At 59.1% G+C, this 22,608-nt stretch overlaps 1 protein-coding gene and 1 non-coding gene across 2 annotated transcripts; one reads left to right on the top strand and one right to left on the bottom strand.

Moving 5' to 3' along the window:
• Nucleotides 1-665: 665 nt before the first annotated feature.
• On the top strand, nt 666-737 carry TRNAA-UGC (transfer RNA alanine (anticodon UGC)). Its single transcript has one exon. It is a non-coding gene; the product is annotated as a tRNA-Ala (tRNA).
• Nucleotides 738-1,514: 777 nt separating this feature from the next.
• LOC140645574 (scavenger receptor cysteine-rich type 1 protein M130-like) lies at nt 1,515-18,762 on the bottom strand. Its single transcript, XM_072849041.1, is given in 20 exon segments — nt 1,515-1,771; nt 2,000-2,152; nt 2,364-2,447; nt 2,878-2,973; nt 3,691-3,828; nt 4,117-4,152; nt 4,570-4,884; nt 4,973-5,035; nt 5,493-5,807; nt 6,158-6,472; nt 6,554-6,880; nt 7,460-7,774; nt 7,999-8,307; nt 9,980-10,303; nt 10,967-11,275; nt 12,733-13,213; nt 13,216-13,329; nt 13,332-13,606; nt 18,025-18,125; nt 18,596-18,762. Coding segments are annotated over 20 exon segments (4,494 nt in total).
• Nucleotides 18,763-22,608: the final 3,846 nt, after the last annotated feature.

The raw sequence follows: 22,608 nt of genomic DNA, 5'->3' as shown, positions 1-22,608 counted from the left end.
GCCAGGGCTGTCCCAGGGCACTGCTTTGCTGCCAAGACAGTCATCAGTGCTGAAGGAATGGAAAGGTCCCTGAGCCCAACCCACATGCCCAGCCCCATGGAGATGGAAGCCTGCTCTTCAAGTCACCTCCAGGGATGCTGGGGAACAGAGGGCTGCAGGGGGAGGCCTGTGCCTGGAGAAGGGGGTATAAGATTTCTGCCACCACGTCCCCTCCACAGCATGCCCTGGGATGCCATCGGAGCCTGCGGGCACCTCACCCCAGGCAGGGCATTTCCCTCACCCTGTTGAACTGCTCCTGCTGTGGAGTTGGGGACGGATGTGGCACAGAGGGGTGTTGCCCTGGGTGGCAGAGGAGGCTCAGGGGAAGCGGGTTTCTCCTCTCCATCGACCCACCCTGGAGTGGGCCAGAGCGTGGGAGCAGCACCTGCAGCAAGAGCCTCCTTCTGCCCCATTGCCCTGCAGAGGCGTTGGAGGGGCAGCACTCTGCAGTGCAGCCCTGTGCCAGGATCAGGCCCCAGCACAGAGGCAGTCCCAGCTTCCCCATCTCAGAAGGGTTCAAGTGCTCTTTTCTGCAGAGGGTCCCTGGGCACGCAGTGGACAACAGGACCGTGCTTGTCATAGACACATCACGGGAGGAGAGTGTCTCTCCTGCTGGCAGGTGTCAAGGGGATGTAGCTCAGTGGCAGAGCGCCTGCTTTGCATGTGGGAGGTCCTGGGTTCAATCCCCAGCATCTCCAGGGCTGCTTTTGCCCTGACTCATCAGTCTCAGGCAGCTGCGGGCTGGAGCCCATGGAACAGCCCATGGAGACTGGGGTCCTGGCAGAGCATGAGGACAGGGAGTCTCAGCTCGTGTGTCCCAGAAAGTGGCTCTGCACCCTGTGCTGGGGCAGGGAGGAGCAGAGCTGCATCCTAACCAATGTGGGAGATAATCTGTGGGCCATGATACCCCCTGGCGATGGCTGGGGTGTTCAGGGGACTCAGGCACATAAGGGTTCACTTCTGTGGGGCCACAGCCCAGGACTGACCCTGACATAGCAGCTCTGGCATGTCCTCTGCACTGGGGGACCAGTGTGGCACAGGCTGGGCCTGTGGAAAAGAGCAGCTGGAAACCCAAGGGTGAGGAAATGGATGCTCCTGCTGGGGTGCACCACGACACCTACCAGAGCGCCATTTTGGCTAGAAACTGCCCATGGCCAGCAGCATGGAAATGTCTCTGTCAGCAGGATTATTCCCCAGGGACCACGGGTTCTTGCAGCCCCACAGCCTGACCCCGAGCCTGCTGTCCCTGTGATGTGCCCCTTGCCTACCACTGAGTCATCATTCTCTGTGCCCCCTGATCAGCCTCAGGGAGGTGACCCAACACCTGGGCAGGCAAGACCGAGCTCTGGGTCAAAGCCCTCAGAGTCTTTTATTAAGAACAAATATGGTCGCACAGTGTAAAAGCGGGAATAAAAATAGAGGAAACTGCAGGCAGTTTCTGCTGCTGGTGGTGAAGGGAGATGTTTCCCTGGTGCTCACAGCTCTCCCAGCTGCACAGAGCTCTCCTCCCTCCTGGCTGCACCCAGCTGCACAGCAGGGATAGGTTCTCCTGGCCGGGGGCTCGGGGATTGTTGTGCACCAAGCTCTGGTGTCACAGCCTTTGTGTCCTCATGGGGATGTGCCACAGACACCTCTTCAGCATCATCATAGCCCATGCTCCCCAGGGACAGGGACGAGGTGTCTCCTTCAGCTCCAGGGACCCCAGCACTTCTCCGGGAGTGCAGGCTGCCCCCTGCAAGCAGCAAGGCAGGACATTGCAGTTCACCCCATGGGGTCTGTACATCACCTTCCTCCCTCCTCCTCACCACATTTGGCTCCTTCTCCCACCCACAGTCCCTCCAAGAAAACCTCCCCGGGCAGGTTCTCCCTCCCCAGGAGGTTTGGGTGTCAGGACGGTAGCGACATGGGTGGCACCAGGGATGGCACCCCAGGAACCAGCAGCGCTATCTTTCCCTCTCACCTCCTAGTGCATCCCTGGACCCTGCTTCCTCCTCTGGCACCCTGGGCATTTCCCAAGCTCCCTGCTCACGTTCAGCACCCTCCCCAAAGTCAGGAACCTCCTTGGCATCATCATAGCCATCTGCTGGGTCGCCTCCAGGCACAACAAGGACATCTGAAAGGAGAGGGGAGCTGGTGACAGTGAGAAGTTATGTCCTGCAGAGCAGAGGATGGGACGATGCACATGGAAACACAGGGCTGAGACACTGGTGTTGGCAGCACCACAGGAGACCCCCATGTCCTCCCCATCTCTGACAGTGACACTCACTGACACCTCTGTCCATCACATGTCTACAGGGACACCAACCCCTTCCTGCATCTGTTACCTGGTGCGGATCCCAGACCATCCTCCTCCTCGGTGTCCCCAGGGTAGGGCTGCAGCTGGGTCAGGGACTCCTCTGCATAGGAGCCTGGAGAGATGCACAGCAGGTGTTATGGAGCGAGCCCCACTGACCTGTCTCATGGTCAGCACTGCTGGGGAAGGGGGACCCACAGAGCTGGGGCTGCATGAGGAGGAGGGCGGGGAATTTACTCTGCTCCCCCAGGACAAACACTGTCTCAAAGGTGCTCCCTGAGCTGCGCTAGGACAGCCCCTTCCCTCACTCCTCACGTGTCACATGGGGTGCAGGGGCAGAAAGAGAGGGGCTGTGCAGCTGGGACGGGCAAAGCTGGTGGGGAGAAAGCTCCTCTCCTGGTCCCAAGGCGTGGATGCTCTCCCCACAGATAACACGGCCCCAGCACTGCAGGGACCACAGTGTGGGGGGCTCCAGGGGATCATCTCTGGGTTGGGCCAAGGGAAAGGGTCCTGCAGATGTGCCTCCAGGGAGGACCCACACCCACCTGAGCGACCAAACCTTGCCTGCTTCTCCCACACTGGGCTGTAACCGATCTCCTCGTACACGGCCTCGGGAAAGAGCTCCTGACCTCTCCGGGAGCCTGGGGACAGAGGCAAAGCTGGCCCAGGGAGAGGCAGAGGGGTGTTGGGATCCCACTGTGCTCCCCCAGACCTGTTGCTTGGGCCAGCCCAGGCCTGCTCTGACAGCACAGCCCCACTGCACTCTCCAGACACGACTGCCACATCCGCAGTGAGGGCAACGTTGCTGTGGAGATCATCTAGGGCTGCATCACCCTCGCATCATCCTTTCAGAGACAGCGCTCATGGTCCTCTGGCCCCTGGGTCATGCCCCCCTTGTCTGACCCTGGAGCAGCTCCCATGTTTCCTCTCCACCTGGAGCTGCTCCCTATCTGCCCCATGGGTCTACAGCAGGGCCCCTGCCCTGTCATGGGGTGGGCAGGGCTGGGCAGAGGGACAGGCTGGAGACCTGACACCATGGAGATGGACCCTACTGCCCCACACGCCTCCTGTCAGCTCTGTTGTCCCAGAGCCCCTTCCAGCACTACTCAGAGCACTGACAGCCTTGGCCATCCCCAGTCTGCCATTTCTCTCCTTGCCCCAGTACTAGCCCCCCATGCCTCTGGGCTCTCTCCAACCCTTGCTGCTGCTGCTCCAAGGCCAGGCAGTCAATGGGGTGGTGGATGAGACAGGTAGCAGCACACAGTCTCATCCCCTCCAGCTCTGCCTGTGCCTCTCACTGACACCCCACAGCCCTTCCAGGAGGCATCTCCCCCTGGGACTACTGTGGAAGGACCCACCTCTGCGTCCCGACCTGGCCCTTAGCACTTGCCCAGCCAAGAGGGCCAGGAGCAGGCAGAGGAGGGCCCCCAGGATGATGCAGATGATGACGGGCATGGAGACTCTCCCGCTGCTGGTCAAACGGCCCCGCGTGGGACCTGTATGGGCAAGAACATGGCAGGGGCAGCACCAGGCCTGGGAGAGGAGGGGGCAGCACCAGCCCTGACTTCAATCACACAAGGCAGCAGGGGGTGGAGGGCCCCAGGGGTGACTCATGGGCAAGCTTCCACCCTGCTGAGTACATTCCAACCCTCCCTGACACCACCACCACCTCCCCAGTGCCTCCACCTGGGAGTTTCCCACCCCAGCAAGCAGCCCCTTCCATCCAGCTGTGGGTCACAGCCTGGCCCCAGGGATACCCAGCCTCAGGCAGGAGGACAAGTTACCTGCTCGGGTTGGGGATGCTGCTGTCCTGGGTGTAGCTGCAGAGGAGGAAAAGGAGAGCTGGGCTGAGAGGGTGGGTGTGCAGGTATCGGGGAGCCTCCTCACCAACACACCGCATGTGTCTGTAGATGTCCCTGACACATCCCACCCAAAGTGCTCCTCCAGTAGTGCCAGAAAGGGAGGCCGGGACAGGGCCCAGGGTTCTGCTCTGGACGGCAGGCAGGATGGCACAGGCAGCCCAGGGGACAGCCCTGGGGCTGCAGGGCCCCACGGGCAGTGCCCAGAGGACACCCAGTTCCACCGAGGCTGCTCCCTGCCTGGCACCAGGCTCCTGCACTCTGCAGGAACAGTCTTGCTCTCGGGAGGTCAGGGGCCATGCCAGGACCAAGGGGGTGAAAGGCCTTCCCCAGGTCCCTGCCAATACTCCAGCAAGGCGTCCCAGCCCTGCCGCTCACCTGAGCAGCGCACGGCAGCATCTTCCTTATGCCGGCAAGCACCGCCATCCCCGGGCCGGGCCCAGCAGTCCTGCAGGGATGGCTCCGTCCCGCGGCACTCCACCTGCTCCAGCCAGATGGGGCCTTGCCCCATCCCAAATGCAGCCTCATTCAGGGCAGACACCGCAGGACCACAGCCCAGCTGCCTGCACGCCACCTCGGCATCCCGCATGTCCCAGGAGTCGTCGCACACCGTCCCCCAGGAGCCACGGTGCCACACCTCCACTCTGCCCGAGCACCCGTCCTCGCCTCCCACGGCACGAATCTTCTCCCTGTCTGGAGAAGGCAAAGACCTGCCATGGCACTGAGACAGCAGGCAGAGCCCTGCCAGACAAGAAGGGTACACAGAGGAGCAGCTCAATACCTGTGCAGCTCGTGGAGTTGGGGCATGGGGCCAATGGCTCCGGGGATATTTCTGGGCGTGCCCCTGAAGAAAGAAACACTGAAGTGAAGGGGCTGCTGTGTGGGATCGTGCAGAAGAGAGTTAGGCTGAGCTCTACTTGTGCCTCCCTGTACCATCTCGGTCATGGCAGCATCTGAAGCCCGGTCATTCAGGGGACACGCGCAGGACTGAGGGGACCCTGATTGCTCAGCCCCTAAAGGTCCCTGGTTCACAGAGCAGCAGTAGCGTGTCTGTGGAGGGGAGTCTCTTCTGAAGCCTGTGTGGTCTCTTCTGAGACCTCCCCTGGAGATGCCTCTGCCTCCCCCAGGTGCTGCTGGCAACCTGGGTGACAACTGCTGCTGGACTTGTGTGGCTGTGGTCACGTTTGTGCCACCGGCAGCAGAAGGGTCTGACACAGAAAGGAAAAGGCCCTCTGTGTTTGGCTGTGCATAGAGGGGAGCAGGAGCTGGGGTGACACTGTGCCCGAGTGGCTCAGAGTTACCATTGCAGGTGATGTGGATCTCCTCTCGCAGGTCTTCGCATGACTGTGGGTCCCAGGGAGTGGAGGGACACTGCCAGAAGGAGCTGGTTTTCTCCCCACACTGCACATTATCCAGCCACGCAGGGCCAGACACCCTGCCATAGGGCAGGCGTCTTTCCAGGGATCCTCCGTCCCCACAGCCCAGCTCCTTGCATGCCAGCGACACCGTGTCAAGAGTCATCGAGTTGGAGCAAATGCTTCCCCACGTCCCGTTGTAGAAAACCTGCAGGCGCCCGGAGCAGCCGTCACTGTTCTGCAGCCTCAGGGCCACGAACTCTGGGTGGAAAGGCACCAAGGGGGAAGAGGCTGGTCTGGGGCTGTGGGAGCCAGGACACCTCTGCACTCCCCAGGCCCTCAGCCAGGCAGGGGCAGGGCCAGCACGTGCCCCTTGCACCCAGGGGCACAGAGAAGTCCCTGATGCACAGACACCCCTGCCCTTCCTGCTAACACTTGGGGATGGCTGAGCTCCCCAGGGACCCCAGTGGGACTGAGGGTGCCCGTGCATGGGTGTCCACAGGCTCATGCCAGGGCTCAGAGGCAGCCAGGGACAGCCTTGGCCATGCCTGGCTCTCCCCACGTCCTGGCCTCCCCAGCAGCAGGCTCACACCACAGCTGCCAGCACAGACCTGAGCAGATGACTCCCGCATCCTCTTTGTGCCCGCAGTCGTGCTGCCCCCAGGGCCTGGCAGGGCAGTCCCAGAGAGCAGCTTCGTCCCCAGAGCAGGTCACGCCATCCAGCCAGATCTGCCCGGAGCCTTCCCCGAACCGAGCAGAGCTGGCCGCCTCCACCGCCCCTCCACAGCCCAGCTGGTGGCAAACGACAGCAGCATCAGACAGGTCCCAGCCATCGTCGCAGACGGTCCCCCAGCTGCCCTGGTAGTAGATCTCCACTCTCCCGGCGCAGCGCCCAGACCCGTTCACCAGACGGACCCGCCGGCTCCCTGCAGTGGAGAGAAACCCCAGTGGCTGTCAGGGGCTGGCTGCCCACCCATCATCTGGGGGGCCCATGCAGTGCTGCTCACCCCAGCAAATGACTCCCACGTCCTCTGCAACCCCTGCCACCAGTGCACTCTCGGGCAGGGAGGTGTTGCAGAGGGTCAGCTTGGTCTCATGCCCTGCACACCGGACCCCTCGCAGCCCTACAGGCCCCGTCCCTCGCTCAGGCTTTGGGGGGTTGTAGGCTGCCTCTGCCTGTCCACACTGCAGCTGCCGGCACACCACGCTGGCCTCCTGTACGTCCCACTGGTCATCCAGGATTCTGCCCCACGTCCCGCGCTGCAAGATCTCCACTTGCCCGTCACACCGGCTCCCTCCACCCACCAGCCGCAGGGATGCAAACCCGGCTGAGCCTGGGGACAGCAGAGATACCACAGCCGTTGGTGGCACTGAGGAGCATGGCACCCTTCAGGGAGGAGGGCAAGGGGGAATTTCCAACCAAACAGGACAAGATTGAGCCTTGTGCTGACAAGAAGAGAGGGCAAAGCCCGTGCCTGCTCTGCAGCTCACACCCAGCTCTGCTGCTGCTGGGGTCACCCAGGCAGCTCCTGCCTGGGTGGTGGGATGAGGCTCTGCAGGGCTCTCTGTGGGGATGGCATGCGGTTGTCTGCAGCCAGAGGGATGGAGCAGAGCTCCGCAGCCCTGTCCTGGGCTCATCCCATAGGAGAAAAACACAGGAGCCCAGGCCTGGCAGTGGCATGGGGGCCTAAGCCGCTGCCCTGAGGGCAGATGCCTGCCTCCGTTCAGTCCTCAGCTCTCCCACAGCAGAGCGGTCAGCCTGAGCAGGCAAAGCCCTCCAGAAGGCTCCTGGGGAAGCAAGGCTTTCTCCAGGGAGAAATTCATCTTGGTAATGCCATGGGACCCCTGCTTTGGGTGGCCATGTCACACACAAGGGGCAAAGGGAGTCAATGCAGCATTTTCCCAGCACTCACCTGAGCAAATGACAGCGGCGTTATTCCCATGGGAGCACGGTGAGGCCCCCAGGGTGATCACTGGGCACTGTCCCAGGTGGACTTCAGTCCCGTCACAGTGGAATGAGTCTCTCCAGACCGGTCCAATTCCTCTCCCAAAATGCCCTCCTCCAGGAATGGACTCAGCAAACCCGCAGTTGAGTTGACGACAGAGAACGTGGGCATCCGAGAGATCCCAGTGGGAGGCACAGAGGGTCCCCCAGGTCCCCAGCACCTGGACCTCCACCCATCCCGCACACGCCGTGCTGCCGTTCACCAGCCTGAACCCTGTGTACTCTGGGGACAGAGGAGGACTGAGGGTGGATCGGTGCTCTTGCACCCTCAGAAGCTGGCGGAGAGGCCAGAGGCACAGCATGCCTTTCTTCTCCCTCTGCACTATTTTCATGCTGCAGACAACCCATCAGCCCTCCTGTCCTCACGCCCAGCCCAGCACGGGCCTTGCCCTCTTCCTCGAGCCCCAGCATAGCCCCGGTGTTCAACACCCCACCCTGTGTCCTTACGTGTGCAGGTGACAGCAGCGCTGTTCATGTGGGTGCAGGGCTGGTCCCTGCGGGACCCCCTGGGGCAGGAGTTGAGGAGAGATTCATTCCCCACACACTGCAGCTCTCCATCCCAGGTGGGACCCACCCCTCCTCCAAAGTGAGCTGCCCCAGCAACAGGCAGGGCCACCCCACACTGCAGCTCCCTGCAGACCACGTCAGCAGCTTTGGGACCAAAGTGGGAATCACAGACAGTTTTCCACTGGTCCCCATCATGGATCTCCACACGTCCTGAGCAGTGGCTCTTCCCTTCTACCAGCCGGACAAAGCCTGGGAAAAACAAAACAACTGAGAGCTCTCTGGCACTTAAATGCCCACGTTCCCACATCACCTCCAAGCAATCCATGACCATATCATGCACTGAACGTCCCAGAGGAAGCTGTTGGGGGAGTGTTGGTGACACAAACATATCCAGGTCCCCCAGCGCCCCTTCTCTACAGCATCACAGCACTCAAGAGTATGTGTCTATTGCAGACCCACAACAAAGCCTGCACACGATGTTGGTGACTTTGGGATCAAAGTGTGAGTGGCAGACAGTTTTCCAAGGTTCCCCGTCATGGATCACTTTACATCCTTAGTAGGGGCTATTCTCTCTGACCAGCCAGACAGATCCTGCAGCAAACAAGGACCCCCGAGAGTTCCCACCACCCTCTGGCAGTCCCCTGACCATGTCCCATCTGATCTCCAAGGTGGTCAAAGGCAAAAAGCCTCATGACCTCACCAGCTGCTCTCAGGGGTTGCTGATGGCACAAAAAATTCGGGCTCCCCATGCTGCTCCTCAGAAATCAGCACGGCACTTGTGGGCTTGCTTCTCTCCCAAACTCACAGCCACAGGAATCTCTCAGACAAACCGCTGCTGCCCCAGAGACCTTGGGCTACCCAGCGCTGGTCCCTGGCCACTGCAGCACCCAGAGCACTTGGGATATGGCAAAATGCTCCCAGACGCTGTTGGCTGCTGCAGCCTGCTCTGCCCCACCAAGCTCAGGGCCCAGCGTGAAGAACTCCTTGGTGCCACCAGAAATGCACCCCGTTCCATGGGGGTCTTGGGCTGTTGGGGTGCTGCTGGTAGATGAGACATGTCACAGGGCAAAGGTAGTCATGCTGTACGTGTGGTCAGTGTCTGTGCCAGCCTCCCGCTCCGGCGCCTGCCGGGAAGAAGGTCCTCAGGCATGACCAGAGTGCACTGCTGGGCACGCGTGTCCCTGGCCAACAGCCGGGCAGAGGGCGGAGAGTGGACAGAAGAGCAACCCTGGGCTTACTCGAGCTCCCAGTGCAAGGGCAGGCACAGAGGAGAGCCAGCAAAGTGCTGGCAAACCCAAAAGCGCAAGGTAGCCAGAGGCTGGGACAGACATGAGAGGCTGGGCAGTGAGGTAGCACTCCTGGACGGGCTTTTGTCCCCTGGGCAGGCTCTTGTGGGGTGACCCTGAGGGAGGAAGGAGGTGCCACATGCCACCCTGTTCCTCTGCCCAAGCCCAGCACTCCTCCTCTCCAAGCAATACCTTTGCTTGGGCCAAGGGACCCTTGTCTGCCGGGGGCAAAACCCAAACTTCCTCATCCATCTCATGCCCTTCCCCGAGGCTGTGGGTGGCTGCATGAGTCACTCTTGGCACCTCTGGCATGGGGGGACCTGGCCCTCACTGCTGCCAGACGGGGCCTGGGTGAAAGGGAGGAGAAAGATGGGAACCAACAGACATGTCAGAGCATGGCAGAGGGATTCATCTGAGCCACCTCGGGGGCCAGGCAGGGTAGGGGCACCCTGGGGCAGGTTCCCACTGGGCTTTCCCCAGGGACCGAGTTCATCAGCAATGACAGTCCCAGCTCAGCAGTTCGACCAGCCACACCGGGCCCTGCTCTGGCATTAGCCTGTTGCACCCTGAAGGCACAGCCAGGTCCCTTGTCCCCTGTCCCAGACCCAAAGGTGGAGAACAGGCTGTCCCCTTACCTGAACACATCACTCCAGCATCCTCAGCATGAACACAGTCATGTTCACCCCATCCTCTGTGTGGGCAGTCAGACAGGGCAGACTCGGTGCCATTACAGCCAACATCATCCAGCCAAATGGGGCCAGATCCTTGCCCAAAGCCTCCGTACTGAGGAGCTCCAACAGCAGACCCACAGTCCAGCTGCTTACAAACCACTGCAGCATCCTGCATGTCCCAGTTGTCACCACACACGGTCCCCCACTGGCCCTGTTGTTTCACCTCCACTCTCCCAGCACAGTCGTTGTTGCCGTCCACCAACCTCACGTCCACAGCCCCTTCAAACACTGACACAGGACCAGTCAGGACAGTGCCAAGCCCCAGCACTGTGGGTCTGGGGAAATCTCTGCTTGGGTGGAGTCAGAGGAGCCAGGGTGGGAGCCCACTGCCCTCCAGGCTGTCCCCAGGGCAGTGCAGGGGTCCCCTCTATCCCCATGGGCTGTACAAGGCTGGGGATGCCCAGCTCCAGCCTCGCTGGGTCATTTGTGGCCCCACAGACTTTGGCACTTCCTTCTACCCCAATGGCTCCCTGCAACCTGGCCCCATCCCATGCCCACCCAGGGCACCCGCTCCTCCCCAGCCAGCACCCTGAGAAGAGACCTGCCCCCACCACGGCTCCCCCAAGCACACACTGCTGCTTCTGCCCAGATCCTGAGCTCCCCTGGACCACAGCCTGTCCTGGGCATCTCCCAGCTCATCCTCCACCCTCACGCCTTTCTGTGTCCCCTGTGATGCAACAGGATGATGGCACTGAGCCCTCCCAACCAATGCCCCCTCCTTATCCTCGGGATTCAGCCCAGCCCTGCCCTTGTCTAGGACGCCCCAGGAAGGTCACCTCTCTGCCAGCCTGTGGGAACAGGTACCCCAGTTCCCTTGTCTCCACAGGCACAACCTGCCCCCCCTCAGGCTGGAGCTCACCCAGTGTTCAACACCCCACCCTGAGTCCTTACGTGTGCAGGTGACAGCAGCGCTGTTCATGTGGGTGCAGGGCTGGTCCCTGCGGGACCCTCTGGGGCAGGAGATGAGGAGGGATTCATTCCCCACACACTGCAGCTCTCCATCCCAGGTGGGACCCACCCCTTCTCCAAAGTGAGCTGCCCCAGTGACAGGCAGGGCCACCCCACACTGCAGCTCCCTGCAGACCACGTCAGCAGCTTTGGGACCAAAGTGGGAATCACAGACAGTTTTCCACTGGTCCCCATCATGGATCTCCACACGTCCTGAGCAGCGGCTATTCCCTTCTACCAGCCGGACAAACCCTGGAACAAACAAAGTAACTGGAGTTCCCAGAGTCCTCTGACAGATACAGGACCACATCCTGCATCAACTCCAAGCAAGCCGTGACCAAATCACCCATTGAACATCCCAGAGGAAGCTGTTGTCAGAGTGTTGGTGACACAAACACACCACGCCCCCCCTGCACACCTTCTCTACGCCATCACAGCACTCATAGGTATGTGTCTGCTGCAGCACCAGGAAATGCTTGGACAACCTGCTGCTACACAAGGCACCCTGTGCTGCCTGGCATGGTCCCACCAGCACTGCAGTGTGGTGTGCGCAGTTCGGGTCCGGGAGAACCGGCCCAGATGATAATGACTGCTGCAGCCTGCTCAGCCCCTGCAGAGCTTGCAAACAGGCAGGACCATCACCTTGACGCAGCCTGAAATGCACCCTGCTCCCAGGGGTGTTCTGGGGTGTTGGGAGGTTGCTGTTAGGGGGAGATGTCACAGAGCACAGAAATGGTGCAGCTGTTACCATGGCTGGTGCCTGTCCAGCCCTCTCCGATGCCTGCTCGGAGGGGGTGTCCTCAGCCAGGCACACAGTGCTCTGTCCAGAGGTGCACAGGTCCCAAGGCAACATCCAGGCAGAGGGACAGGAGACCTGCATGCCCCCCTGGGCTCATGCTGCCTCAGAGGGTGACAGAAGGCACAGACGAGAGTCAGAAAGTGCTGCCAAAGCCTCTGTTTCATGGGGCAGTGTGGGGAACCATGGGCAGGCAGGAGAGGCTGGGCAGCAGGTCAGCGCTGCCTGCATGGGGCCGTGTCCCCGTGGGGCTGTCACAGCCCCAGGAACGTCCCAGTTTCAGCCTGTGCATGCAGTGATGCAGAAGGGAACAGGCAGAGTCAAGCAGCTGCCAAGCTCCTAAGCCTTGCAGGAGCTGGCTGGACCACACAGCCGAGCCCTGGGGACAGGCAGTGAAAGGGCTGTGTGCCACCCTGCTCCTCTCCCAGGGCCCAGCACTCATGCTCTCGGAAAAGCCCTTTTGATTCAGTTGAGGTACTCATGCCTGTGAAGGGCAATGACCCAGGGGACCAGCCATCTCATGCCCTTCCTCCAAGGTGTCCAGTGCCAAGCAACTACCCCTGGTTTCTCCAGCACAGGGACCCTCAGCACTGTTGTCTGGGAACTGGCAGAATGGGTGCAGAGCAGTGGAGATCAGTGAACATCCCAGGGCAGGGATGGAGGATTCATCTGCAGCCCAAGACACTGACTGAAGAGGGGCTGAGACACTGTGGCAGAGTTAGTTCAGCCTGGGCTCGGCTCCCTCTGGGCTTTTCCCAGGCACGGGGAACACCAGCAATGACAGTCCCAACTCAGCAGTGTGACCGACCACATTGGGCAATGCTGCAGTACCCACTTGTTGCTCCCCAAGGGCAGAACCAGGATCCCTTCCCCTGCCACACGCCCAGATGTGGGTCATAGGCTGTCCCCTTACCTGAACACATCGCTCCAGCGTCCTCAGCATGACTGCACCTATGTCCACCCCATCCTCTGTGAGTGCAGTCAGACAGGGCAGACTCGGTGCCATTACAGCCAACATCAGCCAGCCAAATGGGGCCAGATCCTGGCCCAAAGTGTCCATACTGAGGAGCTCCAACAGCAGACCCACAGTCCAGCTGCTTACAAACCACTGCTGCATCATTCATGCTCCAGTAGTCATCACACACGGTCCCCCACTGGCCCTGATGTTTCACCTCCACTCTCCCAGCACAGTCGTCGTCGCCATTCACCAGCCTCACCTCTGCAGCCCCTTCAAACACCAACATGGCACCGGTCAGGAGAGCTCCAAGCCGCAGCACTGCACGTCTGGGGGAAGCCCCTGCCCAGGCCATGGCAGAGGTGCCAGGGTGGGAGCCCACTCCCCTCCAGGCTGTCCCCAGTGCGGTGCGGGGATCCCTTCAATCCCCACGGGCTGTGCAAGGCTGGGGGTGAGCAGGTCTGGCCCTGCTGGGTCATTCGCCATCCCACCGCACAAGGCACCTTTTCCCACCCCAACGGCCACCTGCCCCCTGCCCACGCACACCTGCACACTGTGCCCAGCCCTGCACAGGGCACCCGCTCTTCCCCAGCCCAGCACCCCCTGAACAGCCCCCTGGACACAGCCCTGCAGCTTCCCATGCAAACCACCTGCCCTGGCACCATCCAAACCCACCCCCACTCCCAGGGCTTTCCCTGTTCCCACCGAGACCATTCCAGTGATCCCCAAACCCACATCCCCTCCTCGCCCCTGGTGTCAGCCCAGCCCCTGCACTGGGACAGGCCCCCCAGGAAGGATGTCCCTCGACGCAGATGCCCCCATCCCCTTCCCTCTGCAGGGCACAAACTGCCCTCATGGGCTCAGGGCTGCCCTGGAACAAGGGGGCCGAGAGCAGCACACAAAGCCTCTGGGGTACCCCAGAGGTTGGCAGTGCCCTGGGGATCTCTGCCTGCTGCCATCCCCAGCTAGGCCACCACCGGCTCCAGAGGCACAGTGCTGGGGAACAGGGGTCCCCAAAGGCTACCCCAGGACAGGGTGTCTATGCATCCAGTCAGGCACAGGCTGTCCCAAACACCGGAGCCCTGGAAAAGGACATGCTCTCTCCCACCCAGACAGGCAGGCACAGGCTCCATGGACCTGAGCACCTTCTGACCCTCACCTCAGTAGCACCTGCAAAGAAACCCCATTCCCGGACAGATCCCGATGGCCATGCTGGTACTGCTGGGCCTGGGCTGTGGGACAATGGAACTGGCACTTACCGCTGCACAGCTGTACCCAGAGGAGCAGCCCCAGCATCCGAGGGGACAGGACTCCCTCTGTGCCCATCCTGAGCCTCCTGCCCTGCCAGCACATCCCTGCTCTGCCACACTCCCTGCCACAGCTCCTGGGGACTCCTGGGGACAATGACGACAGGAGGGCAAGATATCTCTGCAGATGCCAGCCCAGCTACAGGACCAGCCAATCAAAGCAGCAGGGCCTTTTTCGACATTATCGGGAGCTATCTCCCCTCCGACACAGCCCAGCCCTCCAATGAACTTCTCCAGCGCCATTCATGACCATATATGAGAGACGGCTCTGCTACAGGTGTCACGTCACTGTGGTGGGGGGCTGTCACAGGACAGGGCTGCTTGTGTGGGGGTAAATGGATTTTTCACCCCCTGAACCCTGCTGTGTAGACCAGGAGCACTGAGCATCTCCTATGCCAGGCACACCCAAGAGCCCAAGGGGAGAGTGTGCAGCCACCCTCGTGCCGTGGGAAGCACAGGGCTGGGACTGCGCCGGAGGCTGTGTCAGGAAGGGAAGGAAACAGCCCCTGCCCCTGCTACAGAGCCCGTTGTGCTGGGAGCAGCAGCTGGGAAAGGGCCTTAGCCCAGGCCAGAGCCCCGTCCCAGGAGTGCTGGCTCACCCATCCTTCCCTGGAGACCCCATGGAAGGTCCCTCGCAGGAGCCGGAGCTGGGACATGTCCCTGCCCTGGGAGCAGACATGCAGCCCAGAGGCTCAGACAGATCCCTGACTGTCAGCGTGTCACCGAGGGGCCGTTATTCCCCGCGGGCGCATCAGGAGCTCCAGCCTGCAGGTGCACCAACCACAGCCCACGTGGCCTCGCAGCACTCCCCACGCTCCCCCCGCAGCGCCCAGGCAGGAAGTCTGTGGTTTCCTCCTGGCGCCGTGCCCAGGCACATCCCTGCGTTGTCCCCGAGCCCCCCCCACCCCGACTGCTCCAGCCAGGGCTGCAGGGGCTGCTCCTTCGGCCTCACAGGCACGGGGCCGGGCAGCTCCCGTCCTCCGTGAAGCCCTTGTAACAGCACACGGCCGCTCTGCACCAAGCCCCACAGCCATGGGGTGCCATCGGTGACATCAGCACTGCCACTGCTGTGTGCTCATGGGTTATCCTGACGGTGACCTCACACCCTCCTACTGCTGGCACTGTCTGTGCATGAGTTACAGTGTCACACACGTGTGTGTGGTGTATGGACTTCTGCTGATGATGGTTCTTCCAAAAAGCTGTATTCGGGCGTGGTTGAAATATTGTTTTGGTGACATCAGGAGCACCTACAGAAGCTATGTGCCAGCTCCTGGCCTATCAGCTACTCAGGCAGAAGTGACATCACAAGCTCATGCACAGCCCCTGGCCTATCTGCTAGTCAGCCACAGAGGATGTCATAGCATCTACCTCTGATATTGGCCTGCTCCTGGCCTATCGGCCATTCAGGCACCAATTATTTCAAAACCACCTACAGAATCTATGGGCCTGCTCCTGCCCTACCAGCTCCTCAAGCAGCAGTGACATTAGAAGAAGCACCTACACATGCCATGGGCCTACTCCAGGCCTATGCGGTACTCCAACATGACATGAGACATATGAAAGACCAGAGATGACCATCCCCAACCCCAAAACCTTGGTGTCCCTCAAGGACTGGAGATGATTGTCCCCAAACCGAAAGACATTGGTGCCCCTCAAGCCCCAAAACCCAAGACCTTGGTGTCCCTCAGGGACCATCAATGACCATCCCCAACCCCAAGACCTTGATGTCCTTCAAACCCCAAGACTTTGGTGTCCCTCAGAGACCAGCGGTGATTTCCCCATCCCCCTGCCCCTACCCTCACATTTTTCAGGGGGTTGGTGGCTACCTCAGGACCCCGTTACCACAGGACACGCCACCGGAGAGGACCACAGACCGTCCCACTGCCGGGGGGGCTATTTTGCCCTGGGGTTTAATTGCCCCCACCTGAAAACATCCCTCAGGGATGCCAAACCTGCCCCAGGGACCCCAAAACCGCCCCTAAAGCCCCTTCAACTATCCCCAGGGACCCCCAGACCTACCCCAGGGACCCTGAAACCTGCCCCCTGTGACCCCCAAACTGTCCCTAATGTCCTTTGAATTGCTTCCAGGGACACCAAATTGCCCCAGGGACCACCACAACTACCCCTAAGGACCCTCAAATTACCCCTGGGACCCCCCAACTGGCCCAGGATCCCCCAAGTTTCCCAAGGAACCCAAAAATACACCGGGATGCCCAGACTTGCCCAGAGACACTCAAGATCTCCAGGGACCCCCAGATTACCACAGGGATCCCCAAACTACCCAGGGACACCTCAAACTGACCCCAGGAATGACCAAATTACTCCCAGAGAGCCCCAAATTGCCCCCAGGGACCCCAAATTGCCCTCAGGGACCCCAACAATGCCCCCGGGGACCCCCCATTGATGCCAATCTGCCCCAGAGACACCCAAAATTACACCGCGGCCTCCCCAAGTCTCCCCCTCACCTCCCAGCTTCTAGTGCCCCTATATCCCCCTTCCTCCAGCCACTAATGAACCCTGAATAAACCGACCCCCCCAACCCGAACTCTGGGGGGACCCCAATTCGGAAATTATACCCCCCATCCCCCAAGAGCCCCACCCCAACCCCCAGATCCCCATCATTCCCCATGAGCAACTATGGGAAGACAGACCCCAAAGTAGAAGATATATGGGTGGAGCTGAAAAGGCTGTGGGAAACATAAGTTGGGGGGTCATGGGGAGGTTGTGGGGAGTCTCTCCCAATATTGGACCAGCTTCATCCTCTTGCTGGGCTCAGTGCCCACACTGGGGGAACATCCAGACCTGCATGGACTCACACATGCCCAGACCCTGGCAGACCCCAGAGCAGGGCTGCCTGCAAACCCTCACGGGGGCCATGGCCAAGGCAGGGAAGGGGTCGGGTGCTGGGGTGGGCAGTCAAAGCTGGGTGGCTGCAGGGGAATGAGGCACTGAGGTCTGTTGTGGGAACTGTGCCGGGAGGATGTTTCCCCAACCCTGAATGCACCCTGTCCCGAGTGGTGGTTGCACAGCAGAGGTCTCAGGCCACATGTGGGGATGCAGGTGTGGGCTAGCCCAGGGACAGGGACAGGGATCTGAACAAAAGCCATGATGCTCCAAGAACCTCCCACACTGATGGAAACCCTAAATTCCCCTCAATCCCCAGCCAGGCAGGGCTGTCACCCCAGTCAGTGCGATTGCTGTGCAGACCCAAGAGACTTGCTGGGCTGGGAGGTGCAGGGCAGCCAGGACTGACCCCAGCACTCCCAGTAACCTCTCTGCAGCCACAGCAGCTCTCCACAGTTAGGACAAGACTCGCTGATGATCTCTCCATGGCCAGGGGTCTCTTGAGGCTGTAGCCACTGGCACTGCCTGCTGGGAACCCCAGACCTAGTTCTGAGCCCCAGTGCCCTGCACCACAGCTCTTAGTACCTCCCCTCCCATGCCACCATCCTCTCTCAGCAGCACCACCAAGTGCATTACTCCCTACCCAGGTATGCAGAGGAGCTGCTGGAGGTCTTCTCTGCTCACCCATTCTGCCCCAAACGCTGCCCTGGTGTCAGCCCACAGGCACCACCACATTCCCTCTGTGTTAGGTGCTGGGTGTCTCCACATGCCCTCCTCTGAGCCCAGGCAGGGACCCCCAGGGTGTCTCTCTGCTCAGAGCCGGCCACAATGCCTGGCTCTGCAGTCATAAGGGATCCTGGTCTTGCCACACTTGGGGAGAAGGTTGTGGCTGTCCTTGGTCAGAGTAGGCATGAGAATCTGTCTGGCAGTCAGGAAGGGAAGATGAGGACAAGAGACAATGAGGACAAGAAGCAGGAAGGGAAATTTCACATGAGGTTTAAGGAAAAAAACCACACCTTTATAGTTGATTAGTACTGGGTCCAGGGCCCAGACATTCTCAAAACTCAAGTGGAGAAAGCACTCACCAACCTGACCTAACGGACAAGCTCTCCCTGCTCAGAGCAGAGTGTAGCACTAGACACCTCCACTGGTTCCTTCTGACTCTTCTTCGCAGCACCTCTGGAGATGGCCTCGTCTAGTCTAGAGCGGGATGCCCAATACAGGGTCCAGCTGGGTTTTGAATACCTCCATGCATGGAGACTCCACAACCCCTCTGGACAACCTGTTCCAGTGTTCAATCACCCTCACCATAGAAAAGTGTTTTCTTGTGTTGAGAGGGAAGTTCCTGTGCTTCCCTTGCTACCCATTGACTGTCACTGGGCACCACGGAGAAAAGCCTGGCTCCCTCTTCTTCATTCCTTCCCGTCAGGTATTGATACACATGGACAAGATCCCCATCAGCCTTCCCTTCTCCAGGCTAAAAAGTCCCAGCTCTCTCAGCCTCTCCTCCTGAAGGATGCTTGTGTGCCTTCCTCATCTTTGTGGCCCTTTGCTGGACTCGCTCCAGTAAGTCCATGTCTCTCTTTTACTGGGCAGCCCAGCGCTGGACACACCACTCCACACGTGGCTTCAGCAGTGCTGACTAGAGGGGAAAGATCACCTCTCTCGACCTGCTGGCAAACCTCTCCTGAACGCAGCCCAGGAGGCTGTCGGCCTGCTTTGCCACACAGCCGCACTGCTGGCTCGTGGCCAGCTTGTTAGCCACCAGGACCCCCTGATCCTTCTCTAGAAACCCGCTATCCAGGCAGTCAGCCCCCAGCCCCCAGTACCGGTCCATGGCGTTCTGCCTGCCCAGGGGCAGGGCTTTGTGTTTCCCTTTGTTGAACCTGATGAGCTTCCTCTATGCCCATTTCTCCAGCCTGCCCACGTCCTTCTGAGCAGCAGTGCAACCAGCCGCTGTACCAGCCACGCCTCCCAATTCTGTATCATCCACAAACTTGCTCACGATGCCCTCGGTCCCATCCTCCAGGACTCTAACGAAAGGCTGAATAGAACGGGACCCATATCAACCCCTGGGCTACACCCCTGGCGATTATCCTCCAGCTGGACTTTGTGCCACTGGACACAGCCCTCTGGGATTCAGGCACTTTTCAGTCCATCTCATTTTCCACTTCTCTAGTCCATACTTGCTCAGCTTGTCTACAGGGGTATCATGGGAGACAGGCTGACCGCTCCCTGCATCCTCCTTCTTGCCTGCTTCAAGATAGGGTTTACATTTGCTTTCTTCCAGTCCTCAGGAACCTCGCCCAATCCCCATGACGTTTCCAACATGATGTCAAGTGGCCTTGCAATGACATCAGCCATCTTTCTCAGCACTCACCAGTGCATCCCCTAGGTCCGAAGGACTTAAGCACGTGCAGATTTTTTAAATGTTCCCTAACCTGAGACTGCTGCACCAAGGGTAAGTCTTCCTTGCCCTGCCTCTGGTCTTGGGGGCCTGGCATCCCTGAAGGTTGGTCTTGCCAGTAAACTCAGAGAGGAAGAAGGCATGGCCCTTTCTTGGCCCTTTCTGTTCTCTCTGTCACCAGGGCCCCTGCCCCATCTAGCAGCAGGCCCATATTTTACCAAGCCTTCCTTTTGCTGCTGGTGTCATTGTTAAATCCTTTCTTCATGCCCTTCATGTCCAGATTGAATTACCAAATTGAGATCAAGATGGACTTTGCCTCTCCTAAGACTCTCACTGAATGGTTGGGAGGTTCTTGGTGCCCTCCAGAAGCCTCCTGAGTGTCTTGTGCCCTGCTGTGCTGCCCCTCAGGCAGATGTCTGACGGGATAATGTCCCCCATGAGGACCAGGGCCTGCAATGAGAAACTGCTTCTACTTGTCTGAAAAAGGCCTCATTGCTCCCCACACGGTGTGCATTCCTGTTGAGTCACATCAGAGGTGTGCCCAGCCATGCTGATTTCCCTGCTGAGATTGAGGGCTACTTGACAGGTGCCCACAAACAGCCCTGGTTGAACCCTTTGCTTCACCTCCAACTTCATTCTTCCATGTTTCCACCCTCCCAGGTTCTTCCCTTTGGTCATCCTCCAACCCTCCCCTACAAGAAACCCATCTCTGTTTTCCCTTTGCCCACTGGCCCTGGCTTTGCTTGCCTGGTGCCCTCTGTTGGTGTTTCTGGGATGGCTGCATTGGGAATTCTTACCTTGGTCAGCAAGTCCGTTAGACTAGGACCTCCTTTTATTATCCGTCATGTCCTCATGCTGTCATCTTGTTTAGAGGCACCAGAGGACAGGGTGAGCCACCTACACACACACATTAACAGCTGACACAATGAAGATTCAGTTCATGGGAACTTTGAGAAACTCTGCGATTCATCCAACAGAACCTGACCACGTTTTACAAGAGAAGTGGTCATTCCTGCATCCAGGACAGAATAACTCCCTGTATCAGGGTAAGCTTGGGTGACCCTGAGGAGAAGGCCATAGTCACTTCAAGGGATGCTACAGAGGCCAGTGCAGCCTGCTGACCACGAATAAGGCCAGCTGCATGTGGGGCTGAATTAGGAGGAGTGTGGCCACCCAGGCAAGGGGAGTTACCTCCTCCCTTCACTCAGCAGGGGTGTGGCCACATCTGGAATAATCTGTGCTGGGGTGGGGCTCCATGTTCTGCAGGAGTGAGGGGAAGCTGTAGAGCCAATGGCTTTGTGTTTCAAAGACATCAGTACAGGTAGGAATATGTGAGGGTGAGAGCAAGGTGGGGAAGTGAGGATAGTGTGTCTACAGCCTGCAGGGAACAGGCACAGGCGTGGGACAGTGTAGGACATCCTGTGGCGGAGATGGCTGACAACGATATCTGAACAAGAACTGTTTTAGACAGAGAGATAGGAAGGGATAGCTATAATCACAGTTAAGGAGCTGATTAAGGAGTTAATCTGGCTTCTGAAAGATGGGGCAAGTTTCTAGTTTCCTGAAGCTCAAAGCAACAACCGGGTAGTTGGGAAGTATCTGAAGGAACAAAAAGCAAGGTGAGGAGGAAAACTCCCCAGCACAAGACTGCTGGCCCAGAGGCTCCTCAGGCTACTCCTGCTGCCCCTGCGACAGAACAGCCTGCCCCGAGCTGCTGCATGCAGAAATAAGTTTCTCTTTGTAATTTCACCCCACCATAAGCACAGAGTTGCTTCTTTGTTCTTCTCTAGGGATTTCCCCATCCCCAAGGCACGTTTCCCCAAGACAGTGTGTCCATGCTGGCCTAGCCAGCCAATACTTCCCATCCCTGTGCTCCCTGCAGGGCCCTGAGCTGGCTGTGCTCAGGGCCTATACGATTCTGTGATTTTATACCACCTATACGATTCTGTGATTCTGTGCTGCTCTGCAGGGCAAGTGGGTGGTGGTGCCTGAAACCCACAAGGAGACAATCCCAGGCAGACCCCTGCTGATCATTCAGCACCTCCTGGGGCACTGGGCATGAAGGCTCAGCCCAGGCCCATTCCCTAACACATGGCCCTGTGCCCTCCTCCCCTCAGGCCATGGAGACCTTGAGCACAGCAGCACAGCTTTGTAAGTGGAAGTTTCTTCAGCCTGTCCCTCACTTCAGTTCTGCAAGAAGAGTCCAACCTCCAGACACCGGCACTGAGGAAATACCCTTTTATTGCAGAGAAGTGACACGGGAGGCCAGCTGTACCGTAGTACCAGACACACGTACAGAGTCCTCTGGGTCAGACAGCCTGGGTTCATGCCCCTGGAGAAGTGCTGTGGATGCAGACATTCCTGGATAAACTTGGTTGTCACAGATAAAATACCCAAAGCACAGGAGGTTCCCGAGGTACATTGGAAATCACTTGTGAAGAGAAAGGTGTAGCTTATTGCTGCTGACCAAAAATTAATTGAATCAATTTCTTCAGAGCGTCTTTGAGCTCCTTGTTCCTCATGCTGTAGATGAGGGGGTTCACTGCTGGAGGTAGCACCGAGTACAGCACTGCCACCAACAGGTCCAGAGCTGATGACAAGATGGAGGGGGGCTTCAGGTAGGCAAACATGGCAGTGATCAAAAACAGGGAGACCACGGCCATGTGAGGAAGGCACATGGAAAACGCTTTGTGCCGTCCATGCTTAGACGGGATCCTCAGCACGGACCTGAAGATCTGCACATAAGACAGCGCAATGAAAGCAAAACAGCCTGAAGCTCAAGAAAAACCAAACAGAAGTCCAGCTTTCCTGAGGTAGGAGTGTGAGCAGGAGATCTTGAGGATCTGGGGGATTTCACAGAAGAACTGGTTCACCTCATTGCCTTGGCAGAGTGGTATTGAAAATGTATTGGCTGTGTGCAGCACAGCATAGAGAAACCCACTGCCCCAGGCAGCTGCTGCCTTGTGGACACAAGCTCTGCTGCCCACGAGGGTCTCATAGTGCAAGGGTTTGCAGATGGCAATGTAGCGGTCATAGGCCATGAGAGTGAGAAGACAATACTCCCCTACCATCAAGAACAGAAAGAAAAAGACCTGTGCAGCACATCCTGTGTAGGAGATGGCCCTGTTGTCCCACAGGGAATTGGCCATGGCTTTGGGGACAGTGGTGGAGATGGAGCCGAGGTCAAGGAGGGAGAGGTTGAGGAGGAAGAAGTACATGGAGGTGTGGAAGTGGTGGTCGCAGGCTACGATGGTGATGATGAGTCCGTTGCCCAGG

This window comes from Ciconia boyciana, chromosome 35, assembly GCF_034638445.1.
Source record: "Ciconia boyciana chromosome 35, ASM3463844v1, whole genome shotgun sequence".
In the NCBI taxonomy this organism is placed as follows: domain Eukaryota; kingdom Metazoa; phylum Chordata; class Aves; order Ciconiiformes; family Ciconiidae; genus Ciconia; species Ciconia boyciana.
Note: the sequence above shows the minus strand (reverse complement) of the source record. Positions and strands in the feature narration are given on the sequence as shown.